Raw genomic sequence first — 15012 nt, forward strand, 5'->3', positions numbered from 1 at the left:
CTACAATTTGTTGCAATGTAAACATTTCTTGTTCTATCCAAAATGCATGTGAAGTAAATGTCTTGATTGTGGACATCTGAGTAATAAATACATCTAAAGAAAAATTATACCGGACACTTTTGTATTAAATAAAAGCATATCATAACTGGTTTTCTACACTAAAGTTACCATAACAACAACTACCTGGATCATTCAAATAAAAATCAGGCTTTCTTTTTACAAATAATGGACATAAATTTAATTTGATCTATCGCTGTACATATCTGACATTTCTCTATTAAAGAATTGTCTTAAAATTACATAATTTTATAAGTTGCAGAATAAAGCCCAATGCTTCATTTTACCTTATGAAATAAAAATATATTCATTTATCTATGCCATGTATCTTGGATACATTTTATTTCTATAGACATTATCATAGAACTTCCCATCTGACATTAAAATTTAATTGTGGATTCCTCCAGACCTATAGCAGGACAACACACTTACATAATTTATTTTAATTTATCTTTATTGTTGGAAGTATTATACATGTCCCCTTTGTTTGTTTTTTCCTATTGACCCCCTCCACCCTGCACCCTCCCCTCCCTAGCCTTCACCACTCTATTGTCTATGTCCATGCATTTATATTATTTTAATAGTTAAAATACAGTTTTCATTTTACTGGACTTATATTTTGTTTTTAGGAATCTAATCTATCAAAAGTCTAATCCATCCAGAAATAGCTTTAAAAAAGGAGTAATGAAAGATATTCATTGTCACTTCCTTATGACTGGAAGACTGAGAGAAAAGCAGGGGTTAAAAATTATCTTGTTACCACCCACACACCCATGGATTTTGAGAGGAGGCTCCTTTAATACTTCTTTCTTACTGCAGTATTTGTTACTTAAGGAAGTCTGTAGGTGGGTAAGATGTTATTATCCCTCCCACACACACCCTTTTCCATATTTACAACACTCAATCTCCATGGATATAAGTACATGAAGCACCAATCCCTTTCTTTCAACTACTTTCTGAAATTTCTGAAATGTGGTCCATACATTACCACACATTACCTTTCTACAGAACGCACATATATAGTTAGTTATAGTTTACCCTGAATTTTTTCCAAGTAAACATTTTTGTGTGAAAAGAGAATTCCAGAAACAACAGATCCTAGGTTCAAAACTAACAATATAGAAATACTCTTTGTATTGATGAGTTTTCTTAAACACTCAAAGAGGATGGGATCACAGGAGTGGGAAAGGCCAAGACGTGTACGCAGCATTTGCTTCTTATTGCACTACAATGACCGTTATGAATGAACGCACATTTGCAGATCATGCTGGAGACACGGTGAACGTTTTCCCTAAATAAAGTTAGCCCTTCAAATAGTTTCCTCTGAATACACAGATCAACAGTTAAAGATTTTACAATTTCCTATAAAATATATACTAACAAGATAAATTTTATGAAACCTTTATATCCCTTTTATATTGTCGTAAAAAGGTTTCCTCAAATGCAGTAAATGACAGGTGTGCTATAGAGGAGATTAAGTTCAACTTAAATTATTTTTAACTAATCAGATCTAATCTTCATTGCTAATGCAATATTCATTCATTTAAAAAATGTAGAACAATCTAAAGAAGTAAAAATTGATGTATTTTAAAGTGATTTTGGATTTGGAGGTTTAATGGTATCATTTATGATAGTCACACATATAAGTATTTTGTAAATAAATCTGTTCACTTAAGTATTCAGATCAATGCACTCCATTGGGAATTATATGAAACTTTGTTAAAAATAAATTAAAAATATAACCATTAACCATTGAAAGTGCTTGCAAAATGACCCAATTAGTAATTAAATACACATTATTGAGAATACATCCTATAAAAATCAGTTAGAACAATCACAAGCGAGGATTGTGGGATTAACCAAACCCAATGATTAAATTAACCAATTCAATAACTTCTAGTTAATTCAAAGGAAACGAATTATGGCTCCTCTAACACCTTGGAGATAGGAACTCCGTCAGAATACAAAGGCAGGCCCATCCTGTACAGCAGAGGTAGTGAGTCACACATGCTTCATGCACCATCCAATGTACATGTGAATTGGGATCCTGCAGGTTATTCTAACCTAGATTTCTAGATTCAAGTTATTGAGCTTTTTTGGCATCTTGTAATGCAGTAAAAAAATTAAAGAAAATTAAATCCATTAGTATTTCAGAGCAAAGGAACACAGAGTGTAAAAAAAAAAATCAGTTAAAATAAAACTTCAGTCTCTTATTTAAAAATTAGTTCATGTGACCAGGAGTAAATATTCATTGCCACAATTTTCAGAACAACTATTTTAAAAGCATGTAATTCAGAAGTAAATGGGCTCTATGCTTTGTTCTAAAGCAGTTATCTTTTTCTTTTTAGCAGTTATCGCTTAAGAAGTTGCTTCCCTCCCCCCGCAAGTGACGATAAAGCACCTATAATTGAAAGGAAGAGTAAAAAGAACAAAAAGAGAAGAAAATAAGGAAAGCAAAGTGTTTCCAATTAGTGCATAAGTTTAAGTTATACACATCATATTAATGAGATTAACAATTTTTTCTACACAAAATCACCGTACTCAGAATACAGGACTGCATCATGAGTCAAATATTTTAATATAAAATGCAACATTGAAGAATGAGGTTGACTTCGCTTTCACTAGTATGCTAACTGCAATGAATGAAAGCTGGGAACTAAACATAAAGCATGCCTTATTATTAAAAAGATAAATATTAAAAAATGATATATGATATGAGAGTCAAACAGAAAAAAGTATATCATGCTGTTTTCACAGAAAGAGCAATGAAGGTATTCTGTGTTCTGTAATCTGTTTTGTTTTCAAAGATGCTAAAATAATTACCAAGACTTGTTTTGTGAAAAGTGGAACAGTTGAAGCTCAACACAATATCTGCAAAATTAGTCTACACATAAGACTAAATAGCTTGGAACTAAGCAGAATTTTTCACAGAAACTATTTCTTTACAAAAGCAATACTTTTAAAATTGATTCACTGCTTAACATTCTAATAGTGAAACACCTACTCAAGGAACTATCTTCTTTCTTTTTCTATTTCTTTAAGATACAATTTGCTCTTCTAAGCGCTTCAAACTGCTAGGGAAACTTTCTTAGAAATACTATATTCATCAGCCAGAGGAGGAGGAGGGGGAGACAAAATTTCTTAGAAGTAGCCTTATCCGTACATCAAATGACTGTCCAATGCCATGTAATATTAATATATTTTATGCTGTCATGGTACTAAGTCTTAAATCCTGTTTCGTTTTAGTCTTCCTGGAAAAAAAAATGTGCTCTAATATACTGCTCTAATTGTGTTCTCTGGGTATTGCTTATTTGAACTATTTAAGCCTTTCATTACATAAGGCTACTTGATCATTTGTAATGCACTGCCTGAACTAGATAAGGTATGCAGTAGAGTTTCCTGAACTCACAGCCCTCTTTTCTCTACATTATCAAACTCCACATTTAAAGACCAAAATTAACTTGGAATCATATATTTAATCAGTTTATACTCCGTAAGCAAAGCCTTGAGAATATTTATGTTTTTATTCATTCTTTTCTTACTGTTCCTGTTGAAATTATATCTAGTTTTGTGTGTGTGGTTTTTTTTCCTTATTGGGCATAAAGCTGTAATTTTTGCCTAATTTCATTTGAAAAGCATTTTGGGAAATTTACAATGAAGGTTCAATCCATACATAAAATCTTGTCGGTAAGTACTTGAGATCAAATTTTTAAAGTTTCTGGCTCTCTCTTACCTTATACACATCCTCAAACATACAATTAAATAATGAAAACATCTAAGTACCTTATTTTAGTAAAAATAAATATAGATTTAATCAAAGTAAAGATACTATCCCATTTTCATTGGTCTAAATTGTGTTTATATTCTTTTACTTTCCTTTCAGGAGCTCAACTTCCTCCAGTTTCAAATTATTAATCTGATAATGTAGAACCTGTTTACAATATAGTTATGTATGTGTTAATATTAATACCTGGTAATTAATATCAATATTATAAAAAACAATTATTTAAATTATTTTTTCATGAGTTCTTTTTGCCTTGACAAATATGCTTGAAATCTTCTGTTAGGAAGTTTTGACATGCATTTATAACTCAGACACAAACAAATAAGTAAACAATGAAGATTAGACGGAGACAGAATTCTTAAGTATAATTCATAAATGTATCAAATAATTTGCATAGTACATACATTTACTTATTAAGGATAATGATATATTTTTGTTTTCTCCTTTCCTAAAATGCAACTTGTAAATTCCTTTCAAATATTTATAATAGCAAATATATAAGTAAACAACCACAAGTAATATTCACATGAAAGTCTTCAAATATGTAAAAAGGCAACTCCTACCTCCATCTCCAGATCCGGATCCTGCATCTGGGAGGAAAAAAGAAATATTTTATTTTTGCTTGAAAAACATATTTAAAACTATTTATGACATTTTTTAGTTCATGTTTACTTTCTTCACTAAGACAGTAATATAATTGAGACAATTACTATTATTTAATCTGAAAATGTGTATTCACATCAATTTAATTTCTATAGCATAACTTATAAAATAAATTCTCTATTACATTCATACTTAAATTTTATTTAAAAAGCATTATCTGCTTTTAAAATAATTCCTAAACTTGACCATGTAAAATCTCTCATTTTAATTTTGATCAGGATAAATCTGGTGCCATTAACAAAAACAAAAAATTTGAAAATGAGATGCTTATAACAATCAGTGAGATTTAGAATTTAAACAGTCTAAGACATGTAGCAAATAAACACGTAATTAAGCTTTATATTCTTGAAAATTGCATATGCACAAAGAGAAAAACGGTTTAAAAATAAATCTCTTTTTATATAAATGTTAATATGTATTCCAAATACCACAATTGTGAATGAGTCTATCAGCCACCAAGAGCATTCCTTGTCTTTGAAATCAGTAGAAGAGTGAGATTAACTAACTTTGTGTTTGTGCTTAAAACTGAATACACCCTGGGTAGTGCTCGCATTAAAAAACAATCTCTCTTCTGCATTTTTCTTTCTCCATTCCTTCTCTCCCCTCCCTCCTACATAAGTACAACTGGTCAGAGTTGTCTATTTCTGACAGTTCCCAGAAGCACCCAATTTTCTAGTTGGAGTCAACAGCATTGAGATTCCATCTGCTCCCACCTGTTAAGTGAATAGACATTGCCTTCCTTCTACCTCCATACTTCTTTCTCACTTAAATACATTAGGTTATGTACCTTTGATATTAATACTGGGAAATAAGACTAGTACTGGTATTCTCTGCCTGGTATGCCCTCATCTCACATTGAAATCTTAACCAGAGTTTAAGAACTATATCAAATGTCACTTCTGTAAATTTGTGGTTGATGTTTTATTCCAATGAAAGTAAAACTTGCCACCATGACACTTTATTGAGAGGCACTGCATAGAAAGAAGCATAGTGTATGAAAATCCACAGAAGACCAACACAAATGGAAGAATGGATGCCTCGTCAATAGCCTTCCTTGGCATGTTAGGCATTAGTCAGCCATGAAGGAACGGTAGTTGGAATTGCCAGCCTTGGTGGAAACTCATATTAATGAAATTCACAGGATCTAACTGTATAAAAATGTCATCTTTAATTAACTGCTAACATGACTAAGGCTCATGTTTCTGGACCATCATATCCTTTCCTGAAAGATAAGCTAGTTGGCAAAACAATCTATAATAACAAAAATGTAATATGCTAATTAGACTGGACAGCCGAATGACCTTCAGGACATCATTCCGGACGACCTTCCGGATGAAGCTGCAGAGGCAGGGGCCAAGGGAGAGGCAGCCACCACGGCGGGCGGGGGCCAAGGCAGAGGCGGTTAGGAGTGATCAGGCAGGCAGGCAGGCAGAGGGGTTAGGGGCGATCAGGCAGGCAGGCGAGTGGTTAGGGGTGATCAGGCAGGCAGGCAGAGGGTTAGGGGCGATCAGGCAGGCAGGCAGATGAGCGGTTAAGAGCCAGCAGTCCCGGATTGCAAGAGGGATGTCCAACTGCCAGTTTATGCCCGATCCCGCAAGGGTTCCTGTGGGATCGGGCATAAACCGGCAGTCAGACATCCCCCGAGGGGTCCCAGATTGCAAGAGGATGCAGGCCGGGCTGGGGGACACCCCCCCCCCTCTGTGCATGAATTTCGTGCACTGGGCCTCTAGTTTAGAATAAAAACCCTTTGTAGTAAGTATAGAAAATAAGGATTTTTAAAAATTTCATCTTTATTGATGAAAGTATTACAGATGTCCCCTTTTTTCCTCCCATTGGCCCTCTCCACCCCACTCCCCCCACCTCCAGGCCTTCACCACACTATTGTGTATATGGGTTATGCCTATATGCATACAAGTTCTTTGGGTAATCATATAATCTGACTATTTAATTGCAACAGATCAAAAAAGGCTGATGCATTCGTCTCCAGAGTAGAACAGTCCTGTCAACTTAACTGATAATCATAAGCCATGGCACCATCACTTTTGGACAGGACAGTGCTTAAATGACCAATGCTTATCAAATCTCCTTTTTGTATACCTTCCCAAGTAAAATTTTAACTGATTTTATTGGAATGAATCGAAACCTTACTTCAGTATTATTTACAATAATCAGGGGCTAACAACAGGTTATATGATTATAGCACTAATACATTCTACCTGTGCTTTAGTTGAATGTGTATAGTTTCTTATTCTTTTCCCACTAGACCAGTGGTTCTCAACTTTCCTAGTGCCGCGACCCTTTAATATAGTTCCTCATGTTGTGGTGACCCCCAACCATAAAATTATTTTCGTTGCTACTTCATAACTGTAATTTTGCTACTGTTATGAATCGTCATGTAAATATCTGATATGCAGTATGTATTTTCATTGTTACACATTGAACATAATGAAAGCATAGTGATTAATCACAAAAACAATATGTAATTATATATGTGTTTTCCGATGGTCTTAGGCGACCCCTGTGAAAGGGTCATTCAACCCCCAAAGGGGTCGCGACCCACAGGTTGGCGACTCACAGGTTGAGAACCACCGCACTAGACCATAAGCTTCTTTAACTCAAGGCCCATATCTTGTTTAGTTTTCCATCCTTACATGAATATAAGAGGAAATGTGTGAAAGCTGAAGGATTCCAAGCTCCAAACATTAGAATATTACTCACTGGATGACATAAGGAATGTTATTCAACCTTCCTAAGCTTATTCATCCTCTGGCTATAGCAATGTGCATCCCATTGGGCTATTTTGAGACTGGCTACACAATATCATATTTAAAATGCTTAACACTGCATCTGATAATAATTAGATTAGATCTTTGAGTAAACATGTTGCCTATTCATCTATAGGTTTCCTTATAAATACACATTGCTGGGGGAAATCAAGAAAATAGCAGTAGAATTTCGGCTTGTATTTCCCATGTATGTTTCAAAAACAAATTCATGCAGTTTGGTTCATAAGGTAATTTGCATCTTAATTGCCCCATATTGAGTATTTAGGAAAGAAAGGAACAACAGATTTTAAAAATAGTCACTGAAGTTCATGGCATCATTATGCACTGGTGACGGAAAGCTTTATGATTACTGTAAGATGAGTCATTTTGGCAAACGAGAGAGAAGTAGCCACTAAAACCTTATTAGTGAGACAGAAACACCTAAGAAAAAAAAGTCATGTGGTTGGACTTGAATCTGGGCTCCTAGTCAATGCATTTCTTATAAGGCAAGAAAGTGAAATAGACAGTGAGGCTGTTGACCAGGCTGCCCAACAGAAAACCATTTTCTGGACCAAAAATTATGTTAATGTTCAATGAAATATGGGGTGGGCAAAAGTAGGTTTACAGCTGTTCATCTGGAAAAAGACATGCACGTTATGTTTATTACATTAGCTTTATTAATGGTGTATCGCAGACTCGTGACTGTAAGCCTACTTTTGCCCACCACCCCTGTGTGATAAAGATACAGCTACATCCTTTACTGCCTTTTATTCCTAGAGATCACATCTTGCCACCTCCACTCAGTGTCAAACAGCATTAGAAAATAAATGGAAAATTTACAAAGAAAAGAGTAAGGATCTCCTTTAGACCCAAAGTCAGAATCCCAATTTATTTCGAGTCAGACCTGGTTAATCAAAGTTACTTTGGTCCCTCCATCATTATTCAGATCAAAACCCTTTTAGATGTACAGAGGAGGCATTCAGCAATCCTGGCTTACCAATGAAATCCTGGAGAAACCTAAGTCTATGAATGAGCTATGGATGGATTATCAATTGTGATTAAGTTTTCTCCGTGGTTCAGTATTTATTTTCATAGTATAACCAACGCAGAAGGGACCAGAATGGGGAGATTTGAATGAATCAGATGGATGCAACTGCATACGCTGACAAGAACTTAGAGGCTGGCAGGTAAGAGAGATTTTGTTACCAAACGTTGTTAGTCATAATCACAGCTTCATGAATGCTTATTAGGGGTATTGTCCACTGATTACCACTTGGCTACTGTCAGAGACAGCTGTCCTATATGATCCCGAATAAGCAAATCCCTCCCTTAGTCCTTGCTGGTATTTGACTAATCTCTCCCTTAGTTGTTGCTGGTTCTTGGCTTCTGGGAGTCAGCAGTTACTTCTTCTTTTTTTCTTCTATTCCATTTGCCCTAAGTCCTATTTTTCACTTTTTCTTCATGAGATATGGTAGATGGATTGATTTTTCATAACTTGTTTGCTCTGTGCCTTCCTTTCTAGTTCCCCCAGCCCCGCTCTGAGAGTAGCATATTGGTCCTCCTCCTCTCCTACTGGGGAAGGTCCTATAGCTCTCACTTCTTGCTGTCACTTTCACTCACAGGTGGAGTAGCAACGATCGGTTTGCTCTGGCAAATAAGAAGTGAGTGGAGCACCAACCAGTCCAGCTCCTCCCCCCCAACCCCCCAGTCACCTTTCCAAAAGGACATCCATATCGTGAGGCAAAGAATCCCGTAGGAGAAAAAACTACTTAAAAACTAAAACCCAAACCGGAAAGCCTGCATTGCTGTCCATGATGACGGATGCTTTTCTCTTCTGCTAATTCTTAGAAACTGTGGTCGTCACCAGCACAATATCAGAACATTACCAATTACTAACAATCCATCGACGATAGGCTTAAGATAACCTTTTCAAGAATATGAGATCGTCTTTTTTCTCATTTACCACCCTGCCCCAGCCAGCACGCACAGAACTGTTAACACAATTCCCTGGAATAGAAATACCTGTTACCCAAGAGGTATTTTCAATACAACAGACGTCTCCTGGCACTATTCCCTAATTGCATTGAAGGAAGTTCATATTTTATAGCAATATTATATTTTCCTGGCCATGCCTCTATTGTCCTCAGAAATGTTGACTTTCCAGAAAGATGCATACTTGCCATTAAGGACAACTATCACAGGACACAAAGGTTTCTTTAACGCGTGTGATTTCAATGTCTCACAGCTACTGTGAAAACTCGGCTTCATTGTAAAGCACTGCTTTCGAGAGTCAGGCTCTGCTCATTGGGTTGGGCGTTTTCCCTGCCTGCGATGCTGCTCAGCTCTGAGAGCCACTGTACACAAAAGGGAAACCTGACAAGCTAAAGAGCATTATCTGTGACTTTATAAGTTATTCTTTCCCTCACTTTCTGTACAGAGTACTTTTCACACTCTAACTCGGAGCGCTGTGGAGTCCCAGGCTGCCTGTGTCAGGAAGGACAGGTGTCATCAGAAACAACGTCCACCACCAATACAGTCTTCACAATAATCTACTAAACGGCTGGAGGGCATTTTGCAGAGCTGCTAACCTTAGCATCATCTTGCCTTCCAAGCCCGAATCCAGCAGACGATGCTATTACTCAAAACATACAAATGCATCCATGCATAGAGAGGTGTCTGTATATTTGAGACCTGGGTGCTCAATCTAGATTTCTAATAATATTAGTCAACTGTCTGCACTTCATTAAATAACATATGTATGAAACCTACCAATATCACAGTGTGGGGAAGGCCTGGAGAGGAGGCGGGAGTGGGGTGTAGGGGCTCAATGAGGAAGGAAAGGGGGCCAGCTGTAATACTTTCAACAAAAAGACCAATTTAAACAAATAAAAAATCTACCAACACCCTCATGGTAGATTTTCTCTTCCAGAAATGATCTGAAATGCAAAAAGACATAGACTAAGAATAAGGTACGCTTTGCACAAAGGAATAGAGGCTTGTCTAGCCAATACATAGTCTGAATTATTATCTGAAGATAACCAAAAAAAAAAAAAAGCAAGACATGGTTTTGGGGCTGGGAATCCATCCAGCGGGTTCAGGGAGTCGTCAGGGTCACAGACATACCGGTGGCGCACGAGCCCTCCGCCGCCACGAGTATCTCGCTCTGCTGCTTGCAGGCCGCCTGGCGCAGGTAGCACTCGTTCTGGTAGCTCTCCCCGTTGGAGCCGCACACCGGCACGTAGTCGCTGTTGCACTGGGGAGACACAGAGGGACGCCTGTGGTTAGCACCCGGGTCTGCACAGCTCTGACTTCTTGAACAGAAATCATCATTGACAGTAGGAAGCGCCTGTCTTCCTTTCAGCGATCCTCATTGCCTCCCATCGTCTTTGACCTTGCAAGGGAATCATTCAAAGGCACACAAAAGCAATGCCAAGCCAGCCAGCCAGTCGTTTGATTCAGATTGAAAAGGAGCCTTCTAAATTGATCAGGCAATTCCAGCAAAGTGATCAGACAAGCAATACTAAAAAGAGATAGCAACAAATATTACCAATATTATTTAATACTGTGTTTCTGACACATGGCCCATCGGGCTTGGTGGGAAAAAGAAAACATGCTACAGTACTAAAAGCTATTAGGAAATAGGCAATGTCTATATTTGGAGAGCAAAAGTGTCTAACGGAAATGCCAGAGAATTCAGCCACTCTTTAGCATGATTTTTTTTTTCTGTTGAATTTTAATCTTATAAATTTCTAAGTATTTGATAAGACCCTGGATTACCACTTAATTTTTTATATCATTAGGTATGGGATATTGATGTAGATACAGTGTAGAGAGAAATGAAATACAGGAAAAAATTCAGCAACTAATGAACTACATGTAAACTTTATTGACTATTCAAAAATACGACTATTATATATTTCATAAAGAGAAAAGTTCAGTTTAAAGAAAGTCTTATTATTAAGAAGTACACATTTTACAATGGAAATCAGGCAACCTGCAGGGGACACTCATCCTATCTAATAAAGACAGAATATGCAAATTGACCATCACTTCACGACAAAGATGGCAGCGCCCACAGCCAATAAGGAGGGAATATGCAAATTGACGCGACAAAGATGGCGGCAGCCGGACCAGGAAGCTTGCGTCGTCGCCATGGCGATGATGCAGGCGTTCCACCCCGCCCTGGCTGCTGCGGGCCTCTGGGCAGCATGCAAAGGCGGAAGGCGGCTCCGGGCCGAAGCGAAGGTGGTGCCAGCAGCCAGGGGAAGGAAGACCTATTCTTGCATGGATCTTCGTGCATCAGGCCTCTAGTCATAATATAATCACAGCCTAAGGCAGTGGTCGGCAAACTGTGGCTTGCGAGCCACATACAGCTCTTTGGCGCCTTGAGTGTGGCTCTTCCACAAAATACCGACTTCTGCACATGGGCCATGAAGTTTCAATCACACTGTACATGCGCGCCCGCACGTGGTATTTTGTGGAAGAGCCACACTCAAGGGGCCGAAGAGCTGCATGTGGCTCGCGAGCCGCAGTTTGCCAAACTGGCCTAAGGCATTGGAGGTACTTGGCTGTGTCCCAGGCCTGTGAACTACGCCAGAGATGATTATCTCGTGATGACCACTACAGATGCGCTTCATTGTTTAATCACAACAAATATAAGGATGAAGATGATTATTTACAAATACCCCACCTATGCCAAAAACTGAGCAGAGCCAATCAGACATACACATGTATGTGAAAACACTTTGCTGTCTTCTACTTCTTGTTAAAATATTTGGATTTTTAATGTGTCATAAATGCATAACACTTTGCAATAAACCAATGATCTAGTGAGATGGCTAGGAAAGGTTTAATATATATGGCAATAAACCTAAAATCCTATCATAAGGTAAATTCAACTCAAGGATTTATGCAACAAAAGAGGAAATTCTCAATAAAGTTACAATCTGATGATACAACCTGAGATTTATTTTTTACTCTATTTCCTTACGATATCTGTAATTTCTCCCTCCCAATCAACCAGTTATCTGCTGCTCTTTGCCTTTATGTAACATTGGCTTAATCATCCTAACACTTTACAATGGTATAAGTCAATGTTCTCTGAAATGAAAGTCATTTTATGAGCCATATTTTGGTATCAACTAATGAAAAATTTAAAATTTAAATATAGTTTTTTACTAACAGTGATATACTTTTCTCCCAATAGTAAATCCAAATTCAATGACACTAATATTAGAATCACCGTAATTGCTAATATGGCAATTTAGACATTAAATCATATTCATTTAGCAATTAAATATTATTAAAATGATTTAAATATTTAAAATATGGCATATTTTAGAAATCTTTATTTCAACAATTTCTAATCTAGGCATTCTGGATAACACTCTCTACAATGATTCCTTCCCACAGTTACACTATTGGCTCCCAGACTCAGTCTGTCTACATGATTATATTTTAAAAACTGTTTTGATTGAAAATTTTGCTAATGAGAATCTTTAACTCAATAACTAATTCTGGTCAGGTGATACATGTGTAAGTCAGCTTTCCATATGCTTTCTAAATACATAAAGATAAATATATATATATGCCTACATCTGAAAATCGACCAACCACAGGACTGAACATCTTCATCATTACTGAAGAAAAAGGCAACAGCACAATGTCAGGGAAAGCTGAATCGTCCAGTGAGTGGTGCTGAGGAGACACCCAGTGAGGGGGCTGGTGCTCATGCCAGAGGCATGGCCGGGTGGATGGACGGGAGCTTGACAATGTGGTGTGTTCAGGACCAGGGGCAGGAGAACCTAGAGAGGACTTATGAGGGTTCACCGACACCACAATGGTGCCTGAGCAAGTGGAGGAGAGACTGTAAAGAGTAAACAGCTGGTGACATAGTCCGCAGACCTGCTGACCCTTCCGTAGGCAGAGTCCTAACCAGGGCGGATGACTGGACCGGTCAGCCTCGCATGCGGGTCCTCACATTCCTGTCACTGGTTACCTTCCCCTCTCTACCTCCAGCCCTGGTTACAATACTTGGTGTGTTGATTATTTGGGTCCACGTTTCCTCTCTCTGATTCCTTGAGTTTCCCTATTTATCCTCCTCCTCTACCTCCACAGATTACTCGGATGTAGGGCGTGGCCTGGGAGTGAGGTGTGGGAGGTGTTTATTATCTCTGTCAAGTGCTAGTACACAAGGCTGATATGCATCTTAAAATATCGAGTAAACTGATAACGCGCTCATATGCCACGTCTGAGGGAAGTGAACGCCAAACACGAGCAGAGCTAAAAACAGCTCCAGTTCCCTGCACAGCCAGGAGGCAGCGGAGTCCGGAGCTGCAGAGAGCTTAGCTGCAGATTATCAGCAGGATGCTCCGGGCCCCTCAGGCCGTGCCTGGCACTCACTGGTAAGAATCACACGTGGGTGGAGCTTATGCTGCATCACGAAGGCTCAGGAGTGAGGTCTCATCCTAGGCTCTCCCCTTTCTCTCACTGCCTTGATATAGGACAGCGGTTCTCAACCTGTGGGTTGCGACCCCTTTGGCGTTCGAACGACCCTTTCACAGGGGTCGCCTAAGACCATCTTGCATATCAGATATTTACATTACGATGCATAACAGTGGCAACATGACAGTTATGAAGTAGCAACGAAAATAATTTTATGGTTGGGTCACAACATGAGGAACTGTATTTAAAGGGCCAGAAGGTTGAGAACCACTGCTGTAGGACTTTGTGTAGATCACTCAATGATGACACATTTAACAAGTTTATACCTCAGTTTCCCCATTTGAAATGGTTAACGGGGGCATTTAGGAGGGTTAACGGAGTCGTGTTTTTAAAACACTTTGCACTATTTACTTATAAAAATAGAAACAATTTGTGTTTTCTCTGGCAGAGCCATCACCACCCAACATCGACTCTTAAACATGCATGTCTAAAATTAGAAAAAAATAAATTAAAACAGGAAAAGCCTAGCATAAAAATAAGCTCACTGCTACATTAAAATATGCCAAGTTGTTTGGAATAGTTTTTAGTGGTAATCATAATACTGCTCAGTTGAAAATGAAGGGACATATTCAGATGTTAAGTGACTTGCTAAAGGCTACAGAGTTGGCTGGTGAGAGAAGAAATAAGACTCAGGCCCAGATGGTTAGGCCCATAAATGTATGTGTTGTACAAACTTCCTCTCGGGGGAAAAAGTGATTCTATTTCTCGTAAGATGTCTTAGACTCTTAAGTTTATTTTCCAAATATGTGTTTTTCAGTAGAATGGTTTTGTTCCAAAATGCCCACATTGCTGAAGAAAGCGGCTACACGCCACACTGGCAGATTCCATGACTTGACACTAGAATATACGGAATTCATTTTGCTATAAATGGACAAAAAATGTATGTGAGAAGTTTCTATGTGAATGATTACTTGTTTGGTTAGTAAGGATCTCATTTAGCTGAGATTTCAGCATCTAGAAACTATGCATAACTTCTATTTTATATACTGTCTGCACCTTCCCTAGAATCTGGCATGTAGAAGGCTCTCCACAGATGTTAAGTGAATCCTGCTATATTCCCAGTTGTTCCAGGCTTGGGAATAATTTTTTAGATATGCTATGTTTCTCTTCCAAGAGAGAAAAAAATAAAAAGCCTGCATTATGGCCCAACCCTTTGATCATTTCATAGCTATCTTTTACTTCTTTCTCTGTGACTACTTTTATTTTTTTTAATTATTTTATTTTAAAAATTAAAAAAAA

General features: G+C 37.9%; 1 protein-coding gene across 1 annotated transcript in view; it reads right to left on the reverse strand.

Annotated features, from left to right (window-relative positions):
* Positions 1–15012, reverse strand: part of TMEFF2 (transmembrane protein with EGF-like and two follistatin-like domains 2) — a gene marked incomplete at its 5' end in the record, with an annotated part of 240715 nt that overhangs the window by 217638 nt on the left and 8065 nt on the right. Inside the window, 2 exons of the mRNA XM_014544768.1 lie at positions 4405–4431; positions 10393–10522. Coding sequence (XP_014400254.1) covers positions 4405–4431; positions 10393–10522 — 157 coding nt within the window. The remainder of the gene's footprint in view (positions 1–4404; positions 4432–10392; positions 10523–15012) is intronic.

The sequence above is a fragment of the Myotis brandtii genome, unplaced genomic scaffold (genome assembly GCF_000412655.1).
Source record: "Myotis brandtii unplaced genomic scaffold, ASM41265v1 scaffold381, whole genome shotgun sequence".
Taxonomy (NCBI): Eukaryota; Metazoa; Chordata; class Mammalia; order Chiroptera; family Vespertilionidae; genus Myotis; species Myotis brandtii.